The sequence below is a fragment of the Musca vetustissima genome, unplaced genomic scaffold, assembly GCF_032173495.1.
Source record: "Musca vetustissima isolate MV318-11 ecotype Yass unplaced genomic scaffold, APGP_CSIRO_Mvet_v1 utg1397, whole genome shotgun sequence".
NCBI classification, from domain to species: Eukaryota; Metazoa; Arthropoda; class Insecta; order Diptera; family Muscidae; genus Musca; species Musca vetustissima.
The window spans coordinates 165681-181738 of NW_026880157.1; the positions used below are offsets into that span (position 1 = coordinate 165681).

Sequence of the window (16058 nt, forward strand, 5' to 3'; positions counted from 1 at the left end):
TTGAGGATCTGGAAGGAGCATTTTGAAAAGCTTTTCGTATCAAATAGTGGCAGTGAAAAATATACCCCAGAACCAATAAGAGATGACGGTATAGAGCCCAGCTACCTAGCCAAGATGAGGCGAGGTCCGAATAGCAATCAATCGGCTGAAGAATAATAAAGCAGCAGGTGCCGATGGATTACCAGCCGGAGATGCATGCCCAATGATTGGAACCTCAGCATCCTGTGTACCGTGCACAAAAAAAGGAAACAAGACAATATGTGCCAACTATAGAGGAATAAGTCTCCTTCCCATCCTATATAAAATGCTATCCAGCCTGCTGTGTTAACAACTTAAGCCAATGGCCAATGACATTATTGGACCATACCAATGCGCCTTCAGGCCTGGCAAATCCACCATTGACAAGATGTGTTTAAAGCCATGTCTGCGTTTGGCATTCCTTCAAAATTAATACGGCTATGCAGGATAACTTTAACTGGTACAATGCCACCAGTTAAAGTAGGAAAGGACCTCTCGGAGCCCGTCAATACTGAACGAGGATTCAGACAAGGTGACAGTGTGTCGTGTGACCTATTCATCATCCTGCTTGAAAAGGTCTTACGAGATGCAAACGTGAACAGAAATGGCACTCTGTACACCAAGCAGCATATGTTACTCGCCTACGCCGACGACATCGTTATAATGGGTCGAACATTGCGAGCGGTAACACCCACCTTTGAACGAAGTGAGAAGGAGTATGCCAATGTGGGTCTGGCAGTAAATGGCGAGGTTAAGACGAGTGCGAACCTTGCCTGCTACAAAGTAGTGGACTGAATCGATATTCGCTCCTCGGTTCGATCAAACGTCTAAAATACTGGATGAATGCCTTCCGTCTATCATAACATGATCAATTTGATTTCTCGTTGCTTGATCAGGAGAAATCTAGGTGGTCTTGAGCATATCAAGATGCTTGAATCTGGCGCCGGATGTTTCTTTATGCAGTCTGAATTTTCTGACGGTGGGCCCAAAAATATTTTCCCCTCCGATTTTTTGCATTTAATTTCATGGCCAGGGCAGCGATTATATGCTGTTTGTAGGCGCTCGTAAAATATGGCTTTGTTTTTGTCTCGACCAGCTGTAAAATTTTTCCTTATATTATTTGAAATGGTTGGCAGCATTGACGCAGAATAACTTCGCTTTTATAAGGTTTATAGCCATTCAATCATCTACTGGAGGGAATTTGGAGGTCGAATTCATGCACTCCAGCATTTAAATGTGAATAAATCGTTTGTGTCTCGTACCGTTATCGTGATACTGGTGGCCCGACGTCAAGGAAGTGGACGGAAGAAAACAACAACATACGCAGAAATGGTCCGATAAGTAATGAAACGACTTGATCGAAACCCGAGTCGTAGTGGCCGAAAAAATGGCTCGCAATATTCCATTGAAATTCCAAAAAGTGCAAGAATTTACAGCGCAAAAGAAAGAAAATAGTCTCAAAAGAGCTAAAGAGTTGCTTCGCTTGGCCGAAAGTGATGCACTGCCGAATTTGTGTTACTCCGATAAGAAAACATTCGTGGTCCAGCAGTTTGTAAACAAACAAAATGATTGTGTTTACTTGCCAAAGAGATCAGTTGAAATTGTGCAACTTCAGTTGGCCACCAGAACTCAAGCGCCGGCCATGGTAATGGTGTGGGCCTCCATAACAGCCGATGATCGTTCTCCGCTCGTATTAATCGATCGTGGCATCAGAATAACTGCCGAATATTATTGTGATGCGAAAATATTCAGGAGGATGTATTAAAGTCTTGCGCACGCAAACATTTGGCCGCAGGCCTTGGACATTCCAACAGGACTCAGCACCATCGCACTCAGCACGCTCCACCCAAGAATGTTTACAAAATGAGGTTCCTCGCTTCATTTCCAGCGCACAATGCCCACCAAAATCTCCGGATACCAATCCGTTGAACCATTGTGTCTGGGGTATTTTGGAAAGCAAGCAAAAAATACCAAAGTGTCGAATATCTCAAGCAAGAGCAATATTCGGGCAGTGTGTGACGGTTCCAATTCGAACAAATCTAAACTTTATAACGAGTGGTTTTAACTAAGGCTGAATTAAGCTCAGTCGCTGCCAGGGTCAACTTAAGGACCCACAAACCTTAAGTAAAAACACGAGTTATTACAATTTCAATCGTTATTATAATACTCTGGTGTTTACCATATGAATAAAAGTTTGGATGTGAGATAAGCTATGTATGGAGGTCGGATCGTGAGTAGCCAGCTGGTTTCAGTTGGCTCGGGGATGGTTAAGTGATGTCGGCTCGTAACAAATCGGCTGGTTGGTATTCGGGTTGGTTGTGGTCGGCTCGAAAGTATACGTCTGGTTACAGTGGGCTCGAAGATACTCGGCTAGCTGCGGTCGGTAAGTTGGAGATCAGCTGGCTACAGCCGGCTCGAAGATATTCGGCTCGTTGAAGATCGGCTGGCTACAGTCGGCTCGGTAAAGATCGGCTAGCTGATGTCGGTACATTGGAAATCGGCTGTCTACAGTCGGCTCGAAGGTACTCGGCTAGCTGATGTCGGCTCGTTGAAGATCGGCTGGCTACCGTCGGCTCTTTGGTGATCGGCAGGATACAGTCGGCTCGTAGATACTCGGCTAGCTGATGTCGGCTGGCTACTGTCGGCTCGTTGGTGATAGGCAGGATACAGTCGACTCGTTGTTGGTCGGTAGGTTCGGGTTTTGTCAGGGTTCGGTTAGTAGTTAGTGGTTATTAGTATGGAGCTAGCTATGAGCGGGGGAGCTAGCTATGAGCGTGGAGCTGGCTATGAGCGAGGAGCTTGCAAAGAGCGAGGAGCTGGCTAAGAGCGGGGAGCTGGCTAAGAGCGAGGCCGAACCGTCGTTAACATTCACCACTTCGGTATGGAAAAGTGGAACATATATCCATATGGATGAATTATTGTGTACTTCCAGGACATTGTCTGTCGTTTAATGCAATGAAGTTGAAGAACGCAGGTAATGATACCGGCTTAGGTTTAAAGTGAGACGTTATTCACTACTAAATATTGAGGTGGGTTGACATAAACTTGGGTCGTGCATAATGTATGAAACGGTCACGTTACAACTTATTCTAAAATTTGATGCTATTTCCGGCAGCTCTCAATTTCAACGAGTGTTGAAAGTAGCTACTCCAGGTGACACCGCGAGGAGGTCAGTGTCCACAATTGAGAAAGAGGAACCAAGATAAGCCTGGGCTTTACCATGTTGAAGACAATCAGAGCCGTTCCTTGGTATTTATCATCTTGCCACCTTGTATAGTTATGCCATGATATTATCTTTAAAATACATGAGAATATAAATATCGTGACATATTGCCAGGTTCTGGAGTAGGGTAGTTGTCGGTTAAGTCCGACTATATGGCTCCGCTTAGTGGTTTTTGTCTAATAAGGAGGAATAAGAACATAGAGTGAAATAAATCGAATTTACAGGTTGTATCAGAGTAGTATGACCATTGGAAAGTTGGAGGGTCGCATTATGCATCATACTAATTCTGACAGTAGTGTACAGGGTTGCCCATATTCGACGGACCCATGTTTTTTTTTTTAAAAAAATCAAAGAAAAAAATAAAAATTTGGCGGTTGGCAATGTTAATTACCGACTTGTGTGCGGTGGAGCGCCGTCTTGTTGAAACCAGAACTGCCTCATACGCTTTCGATGAATAATTGGCATCACAAAATTGGTCATCATGTCGCGATAACGCTCCATTTTCATTTTTGAAGAAAAACGGCCCAATGACCGTTTTCGCACTAACGCCGCACCAAACTGTGACTTTTTTGTCATGAAGAGGCACTTCTTGAATCTCTTGATTTTCAGTGGCGTAAAAACGGCAATTTTGCTTATTTACGTTTCCATTCAATGTGAAATGGGCTTCATCGGACATGATAATTTTGTTCCAAAATTGCTCGTCATCTTCGGTCATTTCGATGACTCTTTGGGCCCATTCCAATCGACGAGGCTTGTCCGCAGACAACATTCTTTGTGTCAATTGAATTTTGTACGGGAACAAATGCAAATCAATGCGAATAATCCGTTGTAAAGTGGACCGAGCCATGCCCAACGGCTGAGAACGGCGTTTTTGGGATGTTCTTGAGGACCTCTCAACACTGGCTCGTACGGCAGCGATATTCTTGGCCGATCGCCTTGGTCGACTTTTATATGGCTTCTTCGGATTAGAAAGAGCCTAACCAGTCGAAAATTGTTCGTATAAACGCTTAATGGTGTTCTTAGAAGGCGCACTTCTCACATTTTTTAATGTTTTAAAAACACGTTGAGTTTTCAAAATTGACTTCTTCAGTTGAATGTAAAAATCTGCTTGGACTGACGCTTCAAACGCGGTATGTCATTAAGCGATGTGACATCTCTGTCAAAAGTTATGGCGTTGCCAGATGGGTCCGTCGAATATGGGCAATCCTGTATATCACTGTATGAGCCAATTTAATTTTTACATGATGAATATCGTTTTATCAGTCAAAATCGACTGCATCTGCTCACCTCGAGGCTATATGCACGTGTCATTATTGTGCCTAATATAACATATGTAATAAAATGTATCCTGTTACGAACAATTCGTTGTACAAAATTCAACTGTAGTACCGACCACACTGCCTGTAATAAGGCGATAACACAAACCAATTGTCCCGAAAAGAATACCAAACAAATCGTAAGCTTCTATGGGGGTTTTACTAACAGAATGCGGAGGTGTTATAACATTTTGCGTCACCAGGCTGGCGAAATCGTAAAACGGAATACGAGTGAACGAAGCAGCAGTTCGGTTCGGTGCCGTTCGGTACGACTCGAGAGGAAAGTAAGAGCTGTGAAAATTTGAACACCAACAGTATAACGGGAACACTGAACGACAACGTATCGTAACGAAAAACACACAAAACCAAATATAAGAAAACAAAAAAACAAGAACGCACTCACGAACCAACAACAACAACAACAAAGCTCATTAAATATTACACAGTTCAAATACAACAAAAACAACAGCGACAAAAACAAATAGGAACCGCAACAACAGTAACAAAAACATAACTATTATACATATACATACACACACATACGGCGTATACAAACAACAAGAAGATATAAAAAAGCACCGTACATACACATACATATACGAAAAAAAAGCTAAAAAGAAAAAATATAGCAAAAAAGAGGAAAAAATCCTATCCTATAAGCAAACATATTGCCAACTAAGAAGTGTGGAACTATAGAAGACGTATAAAAGAACGTTAACGAAAAAAACCAATAATTAAATTGAAAAAAAAAAATAAATAAAAATTGTTAACAAAAGTTGTTAATTATTTAAAAAAAAAATAATTATATATTAACCCCCAACATAAGTTAACAACCCTTGGGAGACATAAGAAAATCAGCAAAGGCGGTGGTGAGGTCTGCGAAAAAAATAAGGGGAACAGCAACCAAAAACCTACCAACAACAGTACAGGAGAAGAAAGAGAAGCAAAGAAAAAATCAATAATTGCCAAGCAGCCAAAAGGTTAAAGGCACACACATTTGTTTCGCTTTGCTGCTACAACTGCTTCAGCTGCTGGTGGTGGTGCAGGGGACACTGCTGTTATCACTGCTACTAACACTGCAGCAATGACCGGCCACCATATGTTAGCGAGGATAACCCAACATTTTTATTAATTTCTATAAAAACCCCAATTTTTGAGGATTTTATAAAACTACAACTAAAAAAAAAATAATATTTAAAAAAAAATACGAAAAAAACAACAGAAAAATAAATACCTAAAAATCTATTTTGAAAACAAGTGCAAGTGAAAAGTTTTGTGTGAAAAACAAAAAAACAACAACAAAAAAGCCAACAATATGTTAACTGCTGTGGGTGGTGGAATTTGCCTGAAAACACTTGTGGCCCTTGTTGTAATGCTAAGCATTCTGGGTCAATGCGAAATGTCATATTATCCAGGTGAGTTAAAAATAGCTAAGCCATCCATGGCACAATGAAAAATTTATCTATGAAAGTACATATACCTACATACATATATAATATAAAATTCAAATTAAAAAAACTATAAAAAATACACACTTATACCTACCATATATACGATATGCTCTCTATTCGAAATTTGAACTACGATTTGTATTTCATTCTAAAGAAATCAAAACCAAAATTTAACTACAAAATTCATTAACATATTTGACATGATTAGCAGCTGCAGGTGGTTTTTTTACTTCTTATCTTAACACCAGCCCAAACGCCCGCACTTATTTCTGCATTGTGGAAAGTTTTTGTTTTCCTTTATTTTTCCAACAAATATTTTCACAATGAAATTTTGTTAACCTTTTCATCCAACATATGTATGTAGTTATGTACTTACATATGTATATACTAGTACATAAACACATAAAATGTTATACATTCTTAGCAATAAAAATTCTCAAACACACACACTCAGTCACATTGTGTGTGTTCGTGTTTGTGTGTGATATTTGAACACTTAATCATGAATGCAAGCCAGCCAGTCAGCCATCCAGCATCCCTACGCATAAAAAAATCATCATCCATTCATATTGTGTACACAATATTATACATATCTTCATCTTTTTTTTTGTTACCCTAGCCCCAACCCCGCTCCATAGAATTTGCAACAATGAAACAACGACACACGACACCGCCAAAGAGATCCTCTCAGCATCAATGGCAACAACAGCAAAAAAACAAAAAGTGGTAACATTGGGGAAGTGGAAGTAGCTGGAATATAAAATATATATGAGCAATATTCTCTCGTAGGGATGCCATGTAGTTATATTAAGTTTGTTCGATAATTTTAAAATTCTTTGACGTATAAGTTACATATTTTTATGTTTTTTACAATTGTGTACACTGTACTTAACTCACACGTACGGAGATGAAATGCAAACAAGGAGCAATTTCAGTTTTAAAACATAAAAAATATAACAACAAATATATATACAGATTGGGGAACTTACAGCTGGTGATTTTCGCCAATATTTCGGTAATACACAATGGATAGAAAACAACAATATATATTTAATGAATATTATGCTGGATTCAGAAAACATTATTTTAACACATACAATATTTTGAATTTGGTAAATATAAATCACTTAATAAGTTAGGAGGGAAAAATACATTTGCGTTTTTTTGTTGATTTTGCTTGTGCTTTTCAAGTGGTTCCCAGAAACTCTCTGTTTTACAAACTTTCGTCAATCAGGTTATATTCTTAATATATCCGCATACTTTAACACTATTATACAAATAATAGGAGCCAAATTCGTGTCGGTAGTACTCTATCAGAACTTGTTGATCAAGGTGTCCGACAAGGTTGTGTATTAAGTCCTGTTATGTTTGCCCTTTATCTAAACAACCTGTCTGACTTCCCCATGGTGTAAACGTAACGGGCTCTCCAATTAAAAGTAAATTTAGAAAAATTAGAATTGAGCGTCCATCCATGATATGCACCCCCAAATCATTATTTTTCCAAATTTGACTTTTGGGATGGTGTTCTGCATTTCTAGTGCCTTTAAATGCTTGCATCGAAATCTAGTCCACAGTGGGAAAAAATCCCGAGGAAACTATAAAACATTAATGCAGTTTGAAAGTAGAGTGTTGAGTGTACTTAAGTCCGTATAAAATAATCCGAATTAATAAGTTAGAACGGAATAACGGTACATTTTAAAAATATATGTTAAAAATGGTATTTTTTAGCTATAAAATTCCGATGGTCGTGTGCATTCTGTGAATATATTATTATAGAATTTTGTCCATTTTTGATATATAGTATTGGTATTTAATTAAATGGAATAGTTATATAACCCATAAGTTATTTTAATTTAGGTGTTTCGGGCTAAATATATGTAATGCTTCGGCGCTTAGTGGGTTAATAAAATAAAATTGCCAATTTTTTTCATAAAATAATTAAAATTGTCCATCTAAATCTATTCTTATCCAAAATATCGATAAACATACAGTAAAATATCTAATTTTATTTTCTGCGCGCTAGGTCTGCATTTTTTCCCACTGTGTGGTGTGTCCATCATTATAATACAATATTGTTCGGTTAATTGCACATCAAAATTTGCACATTTTTTTGTACAATTAACCGAGGAACCGCTTAATTGAACTGTTTGTTCAATTACAGAAATCACACTTACGCTTTCTCGCGGGGTTTCCTTAGCAATAAACATATGTTGAAATGAGGAAATGTACAGGGGAAACAAACAGGGAATGGAACACAGAATACCAATTAGAAAATAAATTGATTGAATTGATCAAAAATAAATTTTAAACACTGTTAACACTTTTTAAGATTCACAAACGGGTTAAAAAACACAAAATAAATATTTTTAATAAAAAACACGGAGCACGACAAAAATTTATCAACAATCACGACAGGGTTGCCAATCACTATTAATGATGTCAAATACGTATGTAAAACGAGTATGGAAAGTAATAAAGTCGGACTGGGCCGACTATATGATACCCTTCACCAATTTGGTATGTTCTACATATGCATCCTAACAGACGTCGCTCTTCGAAGGAACATTGACATTTGGTGCACCATTTACCTAAAATCGGTAAATGGGACCTATATCTAAATTTGAACCTATTTTTCTCAATTTCAATAGGCTTCGTCCTTGGGCCGAATAAATTTGGTGTAACAAATATCATCTAAATCGAATTATAAATGCGACCTGTACCTTGTTTACAATTTAACACCAACAGACGGACGGACATGCATAAATCGACTCAGAAGGTGATTCTATGCATACTCTCAAAAGGAACTATGAGTTTTTAAAAATGCCTGATTATTTTTCAATAACAATGCAATTAACCGGTGAAAAATAGAGGAAATTTATCTTTGATGACATGAATTTTGAACCAATTAAACGGGAAAATCAATTAACAGTGTTTAATTATCCGAGGAAATTTACATGTGTTTTCGTATGCAATATTTTTTTGTCCCCTCATGTGGTTCAATTAAGCGGGGAAACCAATTAACCGTAGGGCCAATTAACCGAAAAATACTGTATAACATAATATTGGATTCATCGCAATATTCAGTCAGGTGTGAAACTTTTATATTGTTGTGCTCTTCGATTTTGACTGTGACCGTTGCCGAATTACTATGAGCAGAACATGGTCCAAAATACAGGTCGTGTAAGAAGCGAATAGTATCGGCAATTTTGATGAAAAATCCCAAAACTGCATCAACTTCGGTGGGATAATGCTTATACCTCTTAAAAGTACGCAAATTGGTTGGAACCTTAATAAGGGGACTATGTGCAAACCTAAATTGATAATTATTATCTACGTACAGTGCCGGTCACGTAATTAGCACACATCTGAAGGGAAAAGTGTTTTGATTCCTACTGCGAACCTAAAATATGATTTAACAGCAAACGTTATACTCACCTGTGCTTACTGGCCGACTTTTTATAGGCCTTGGTCTAAACTAAATGACCATAGATTAGATATAGGGGTATGTTGACATTCCCACTTTTAGGTTTGCAGTACGAATTGTTGACAATTTAAATATATTTTATATAATTTTTTCACCTTTTTCTTCGGAAAAGAATTCATCAGACTTAATTTGTTAACAAGAAGTAGTTTTTTGTATATATTTTTTAATATCAACGAAATTTAATTTAAAAATTCCAAGATGTGCTAATTACGTGTCCCTCTCAAATTTGACTTGTTTCATAAATACCGTTATATATCACAAATTTCCAGTGAAAATTTTCTGTTCAAACCCTTAATCGATCAGTACACATACGCTTTTTCAATAAAAAAAAAACAATTTAAAAATATTCCAAACTATTCGAGGGTTAATAAAAACACTTTTCCCATCACATGTGTGCTAATTATGTGACCGGCACTGTATATGTATGCCAGACTCTATAACCCCGCAGTGCGGTTAAAATCTTCAAAATACCGAAAATTGGGTTGGCATTAATATTTTTGGTTTGACGGGAATTTAGTTTGGCCTATGTCACCAAAACACCGAATAATGGGGATAAGGATCTATGGAGTGCTATCCTGAAACATGGACCCATATTGACAATTTTTTGCAGTGTGATTTTCTAACCAATTTATATTCAAAATTTCATATTAGCGCCAGTTCGGCTCTACCTTAGTGCAGTGTATAAATAGATTTTGTGGAAATATCGGATAGATCATTTTTTACTAAACCTTCAACATTTTCCCCACATGTATATTGACCTTTATTCGTATCTTTTAAATAGAATATTCCCGCAAATTTGCAACATTTATCTACACCGATTTACACATGTCGTTAAGAAAATTATGTATTGTACCATATGGTACCATACTACCCACACGGGCACACACATACACACAATTGAAACCCTTCAATTTCCAATAAACATTAGATCACCTGTTGATTTCGCACAGATTTCTTTTCTACATATATACAATTTTTTTTGTTATTGTTTAAATAATTTTCAAACAGCTAACAAGTTATTCAATAAAATTTATTATTTAATTTTGTTTTGTTCAGTTTTTCTTTTTTCTGTCCTTTTGCAAAACTATTTGGCAGCCCTATAAGTCTCTTTTCCACTGAAAACATTTTGCTAACATGTGTATCATTGTGTTTAGCTGTTCTTGTTGTTTTTGTTTGTTTCATTCTTTCTTTTTCTCGTTATTGCTTTATTATATGTGTATATACATTGTATGTGTTACATGTTCATAATACAGTTGGGTGTGTATGTGTAGCTGTGCGCTCGTTTCCTTTTGTTGGTTAGGGTTTATAACTGTTCAACCGAAAGCAAATGCTGGCATTTTTTTATTTAAAATGAAGTTTAAAACTGAATCCAGCAAAGAAATAATATAATAACAGTGTTGGTTTATCCGCAAGTAAAGTCATACACACGCACAAACACAATGACACATGTGTGTGCGTGTGTGCAATGCAAAAACGACTTGTTGTCGACATTTAGACGACTTCCGCTTTTAACTGTTTCCAATTTCAATGTAAAATAAAACATTACACAGCCACACACACAAATACAAATACAGTGGCCACAAGAGCGGCAGCAGCATCATCAGCCCATATAACGTGAAGGGGCACTCATACACACACACACACATACACAGATTTATACAAACAACATTAAACAATTTTTATATGAGAAAAACGAACGGAGTTTAGCACAAGTCTATTGAGTTTGAGGTAGGAATTTATTACTGAGAATTCCTTTGCATGAAACAGAGAGAGATAGTGAGAGAGAGAGGAAAACAAATTGAGAGCATCATAGAAAAGATGCCACATTGGTGGCGAAAAGTGGGCCAACTTGATTAATTACCAGAGGAAAGGAACGATTTATATGAAGTTAGTTAGTTGGTTAAAGGAAATATGATTATCTGTTTGTTGTTGTTGTTGCTACTGTTGTGGTCATACAGTGAGTGATGCTGCTGACCAGGGAGTAGAGAAAAAAAAATAAAAAACCCAATTTAAAGTAAATTAAATGAATGAAAATGACAACAACGTACCAGATACCGGGAGAAATATTGAAATAAAATTATGTTGATTAAAATCAAATGGATGTAGGTGGAATATGTAATGAAAAGAAATAATAAAAGCGAATGAAAATGAAAAACAAACGAAAAGAGGTAACGTTTGTGGAAGATTGTTTTTATGAAGGCCAAGGTTTTAGATTATATTTTTTAAGTATTTATCAGTGTTCATTTCATTTTGGTTGAGTTTTTAAAAATATTTTTTAAAGGGTGGATTTTGAAGGACCGATTTTTGGACGATTAACAGAAGCTTGTGATTTTTAAGGAATATTTTTTTAAGGGAAAACATAGACGTTGAATTGTTAAGGATAGAAAACATTCTTTAGAGGAGACTTTTAAGTCTTTTTCGAACAAGTTTTAAAGGACTTTTAAAAAGCGAGGATTTTTCTAAACGATTATTTTTAAAAGTCTATCAGACGAATAGTTTGAAGAATATATTTTTATGGCACCATCGTAGCGTGAAATTAAAAAAAAACATATATATATATATTTATTTAGAAGATATATTTTTAATTATATAAAATATATCTTCTTTTTTAAAAATGTATTCACTATCTAATTTTTGATTTATATAATATCATTCCAAGACGTAGATTTTTTTAAAGTATATTTTTCTGAGGCGTAGTTTTTTATTTTTTCCTAGGAATAGATTTTTTATAATTTTTCAAGACGTATATTTAAAAAAAATCAATATCTAGTTTTTTGAAGGTCTAATTTTTTTTAAATAAATTTTTCAAGGATTAGATTTTTTAATTTTTTTTCAAGGCGTAGATTTTTTTCAATAATTTTTTTAAGATGTGGATTTATTATAAAATATTTTTTTCATGACGTAGATTTTTAAAATCATTTTTTTCAAGGCGTTGATTTTATTAACTATTATTTCCAAGGTGTAGATTTTTTAAAATTAATTTTTCACGTCGTAGATTTTTAAAAATATTTTTTTTAGGGCGTAGATTTTTTTAAAATAATTTTTTCCAAGGCGTAGATTTTTTAAAACATTTTTAGATTTTTTAAAACATTTCTTTCAAGGCGTAGATTTTTTTATAAAATAATTTTTCCAAGGCGTAGATTTTTTAAAACATTTCTTTCAAGGCGTAGATTTTTTTAAAATAATTTTTTCTAAGGCGTAGATTTTTTAAAATATTTTTTTCAAGGCTTAGATTTTTTAAAAAATAGTTCTTCAAGGCTTACACAAGGCCTAGATTTTTTAAAAAATATTTCTTCAAGGCTTAGATTTTTTAAAATATTTTTTTTAAGGCGTAGATTTTTTAAAATATTTTTTCATGGCTTAGATTTTTTAAAATAAATAATTGTTTTAAAGTCTTAGATTTTTGAAAATCATTTTTTCAAGGCGTAGATTTTTTCAAACTTTAGATTTTTGAAAATCATTTTTTCAAGGCGTAGATTTTTTTAAATAATTGTTTTCAAGGCGTAGATTTTTTTAAATAATTGTTTTCAAGGCGTAGATTTTTTTAAATAATTGTTTTCAAGGCGTAGATTTTTTTAAATAATTGTTTTCAAGGCGTAGATGTTTTTCAATATTTTTTTTTAAATAATTGTTTTCAAGGCGTAGAATTTTTTTCAAATATTTTTTTAAAATAATTGTTTTCAAGGCGTAGATTTTAATTAAATTATTTTTTTATAAATTATCTTTTTCCAAGGCGAGGATTTTTATAAATTATTTTTCCAAGGATTTTTATAAATTATTTTTTTCACGGCGTGGATTTTTATAAATTATTTTTTTCAAGGCGTGGATTTTTATAAATTATTTTTTCCAAGGCGTGGATTTTTATAAATTATTTTTTCCAAGGCGTGGATTTTTATAAATTATTTTTTTTCCAAAGCGTGGATTTTTATAAATTATTTTTTTTCAAGGCGTGAATTTTTATAAATTGTTTTTTTTCCAAGGCGTGAAGTTTTATAAATTATGTTTTTCCAAGACTTGTTTTTTTATTTATTTTTTTTCCAAGGCGTGAATTTTTATAAATTGTTTTTTTTTCCAAGGCGTGAAGTTTTATAAATTATTTTTTTCCAATGCGTGGATTTTTATAAATTATTTTTTCCCAAGGCGTGAATTTTTATAAATTGTTTTTTTTCCAAGGCGTGAAGTTTTATAAATTATTTTTTTCCAAGGCGTGGATTTTTATAAATTATTTTTTTCCAAGGCGTGAATTTTTATAAATTGATTTTTTTCCAAGGCGTGAAGTTTTATAAATTATTTTTTTCCAAGGCGTGGATTTTTATAAATTGTTTTTTTCCAAGGCGTGAATTTTTATAAATTATTTTTTTCCAAGGCGTACATTTTATATTTTTCAGGGCTTAGATTTTTATAAATTTATTTCTTCAATGCGTAGATTTTTTATAAATTTATTTTTTCAATGCGTAGATTTTTTATAAATTGTTTTTTTCCAAGGCGTGAATTTTTATAAATTATTTTTTTCCAAGGCGTACATTTTATATTTTTCAGGGCTTAGATTTTTATAAATTTATTTCTTCAATGCGTAGATTTTTTATAAATTTATTTTTTCAATGCGTAGATTTTTTATAAATTTATTTTTTCAATGCGTAGATTTTTTATAAATTTATTTTTTCAATGCGTAGATTTTTTATAAATTTATTTTTTCAATGCGTAGATTTTTAAAAGCTTTGGGTAAGGCGTTGATTTTTTGGCGTAGATTTTTAAAATAATGTTGTTCAATGCGTAGATTTTCTTTAAATATATTTTTTTTCAGTGTGTAGTTTTTTTTTGAAATATTTTTTTAAGGTTTAGATTAAAAAAAATATCAATGGATTTTTTAAAAAAAATTTTTAAAGTGCAGATTTTTTTAAATTTATAATAAATTAAATAATTATTTTTCAAGACATGTGTTTTTTTATTATACACTTAGATTTTGTATAGAATTATATTTCCAAAAATGTCTTCACTATATGGGCTCGTTATTCTTTAAACCATCATACATGTATTTTCACACATATGCATATGAATGTATTGGTGACTCTATACAAAGCCATCATGAATATGATATGGAATTGCATTGTATTATAAATTCCAAACAAAAAAAAGGGAATTGTAAAACAATTTGTTCCCCTTTTGTTTCCAAAACCCTCTCAGAATATTTCTCATAAATGTTTGAAATACATTTGAACAAAAGACGAAGAAGAAGAAGAAGCAGCGGCAGAAGAAGACAAGAAAAGCGCCATAAATAGACAAAACATGATATATGAACTTGTAGAAATTTATTAATTTTTGTTTGAATACAAGCACATACACACACATACATACAGTTCCTTATAACATACGCATAGTATGACCGGATGTAAGGGGTCCTCAAACAACATTTTCGCTGTATATGTATGTGTTTGAGTGTTCAAGAAAAGAATCTCAAGAATTTCCTTTTGGAAATCTTAAACATGGAAGAAAAAATGTTTTTTTATCGTGATACCACTTAACAACATACCAGACATACATTCCACATACTGATTTCTGATTTTTTTTTGTTCTCCAACCAACAACGACAATTGGCATCATTCCAAAATTAATTTTTATTGCACTTAGTTGGGTTGGTTGGGTTTGTACTGGATTGCTGGCTGGTTAGCTGGCTGACTTATATCGAACAGAAATGGGGTGACAATACCGATGACAATGATGGAAAATGTGATAGAAGTGTCGGTACACATTGTGGGGACATTTGAGTTTGGATTCGTTTTGTGTATTGGAGGACAAATTATGAACGATATTATCGTGAATTTAAACAGAAGGTAGGGGATTTATGTCAGTAGTGAGAAAATGTGGAGGTTAAAATTCAGCTTATTTCCATTAATGATCGATAGCAAATATAATATTATACAGGGTTCCAGGTCGTATGATTAACGTATGCAAACATCTTTAAAGTCACTCATACGTATAGGTGGAACATATAATTTAAATATAATGAAGAAAAACATTTCGCAGAGAACGAAGTGCGACCAACATGCAAACACAATTTTACTTCCGACCTATTATACTGTGAAATAATATTTTGAGGGTGTGTAGAATTCCTTACGGGGATGAAAGCCCTTGGCGAGAATATTAAGAACGCAGAAGTTGATATATATTGGGTCGAATCAAATGAGGAATAATTTTGTAAAATCCTTTTGCGTCTTTTTCGTCCTTTTTTTCTTGAACCCTATACTAAAAATCGCAAGAAGAGATTTTCTGACTTACTTAGCTGGCTTGTGACAGAACATTCGTTCCATAAGCCGAACTTAAAAATGATTTCCAGGCGCGGCGGTCTTATACGCAGTTTTTCCAGTTTGAAAGATCATATTTTATCTTTCCATCTTACACGTGGTCTTCCCCTTGTGCGTGAAACATCAGCTGGTTCGCAACATGACCTAGCCAACGTAGTCGCTGCAGCTCAATATGTCCAACAATGCTGATGTCCGAGAATAGCTGGCACAGCTCACGGTTCATTCGGCGGCGATATTCACCCTCACGCAGATCTATTCTCTTTC

General features: G+C 34.3%; 1 protein-coding gene across 1 annotated transcript in view; it reads left to right on the top strand.

The window, feature by feature from the left end:
• The first annotated feature begins 5860 nt into the window (after window positions 1–5860).
• The window catches only part of LOC133325563 (uncharacterized), a 30474-nt gene continuing 20276 nt past the window's right edge, over window positions 5861–16058 (top strand). The window contains exon 1 of the mRNA XM_061534303.1: window positions 5861–5972. Coding sequence (XP_061390287.1) covers window positions 5873–5972 — 100 coding nt within the window. The 5' untranslated portion in view covers window positions 5861–5872. The remainder of the gene's footprint in view (window positions 5973–16058) is intronic.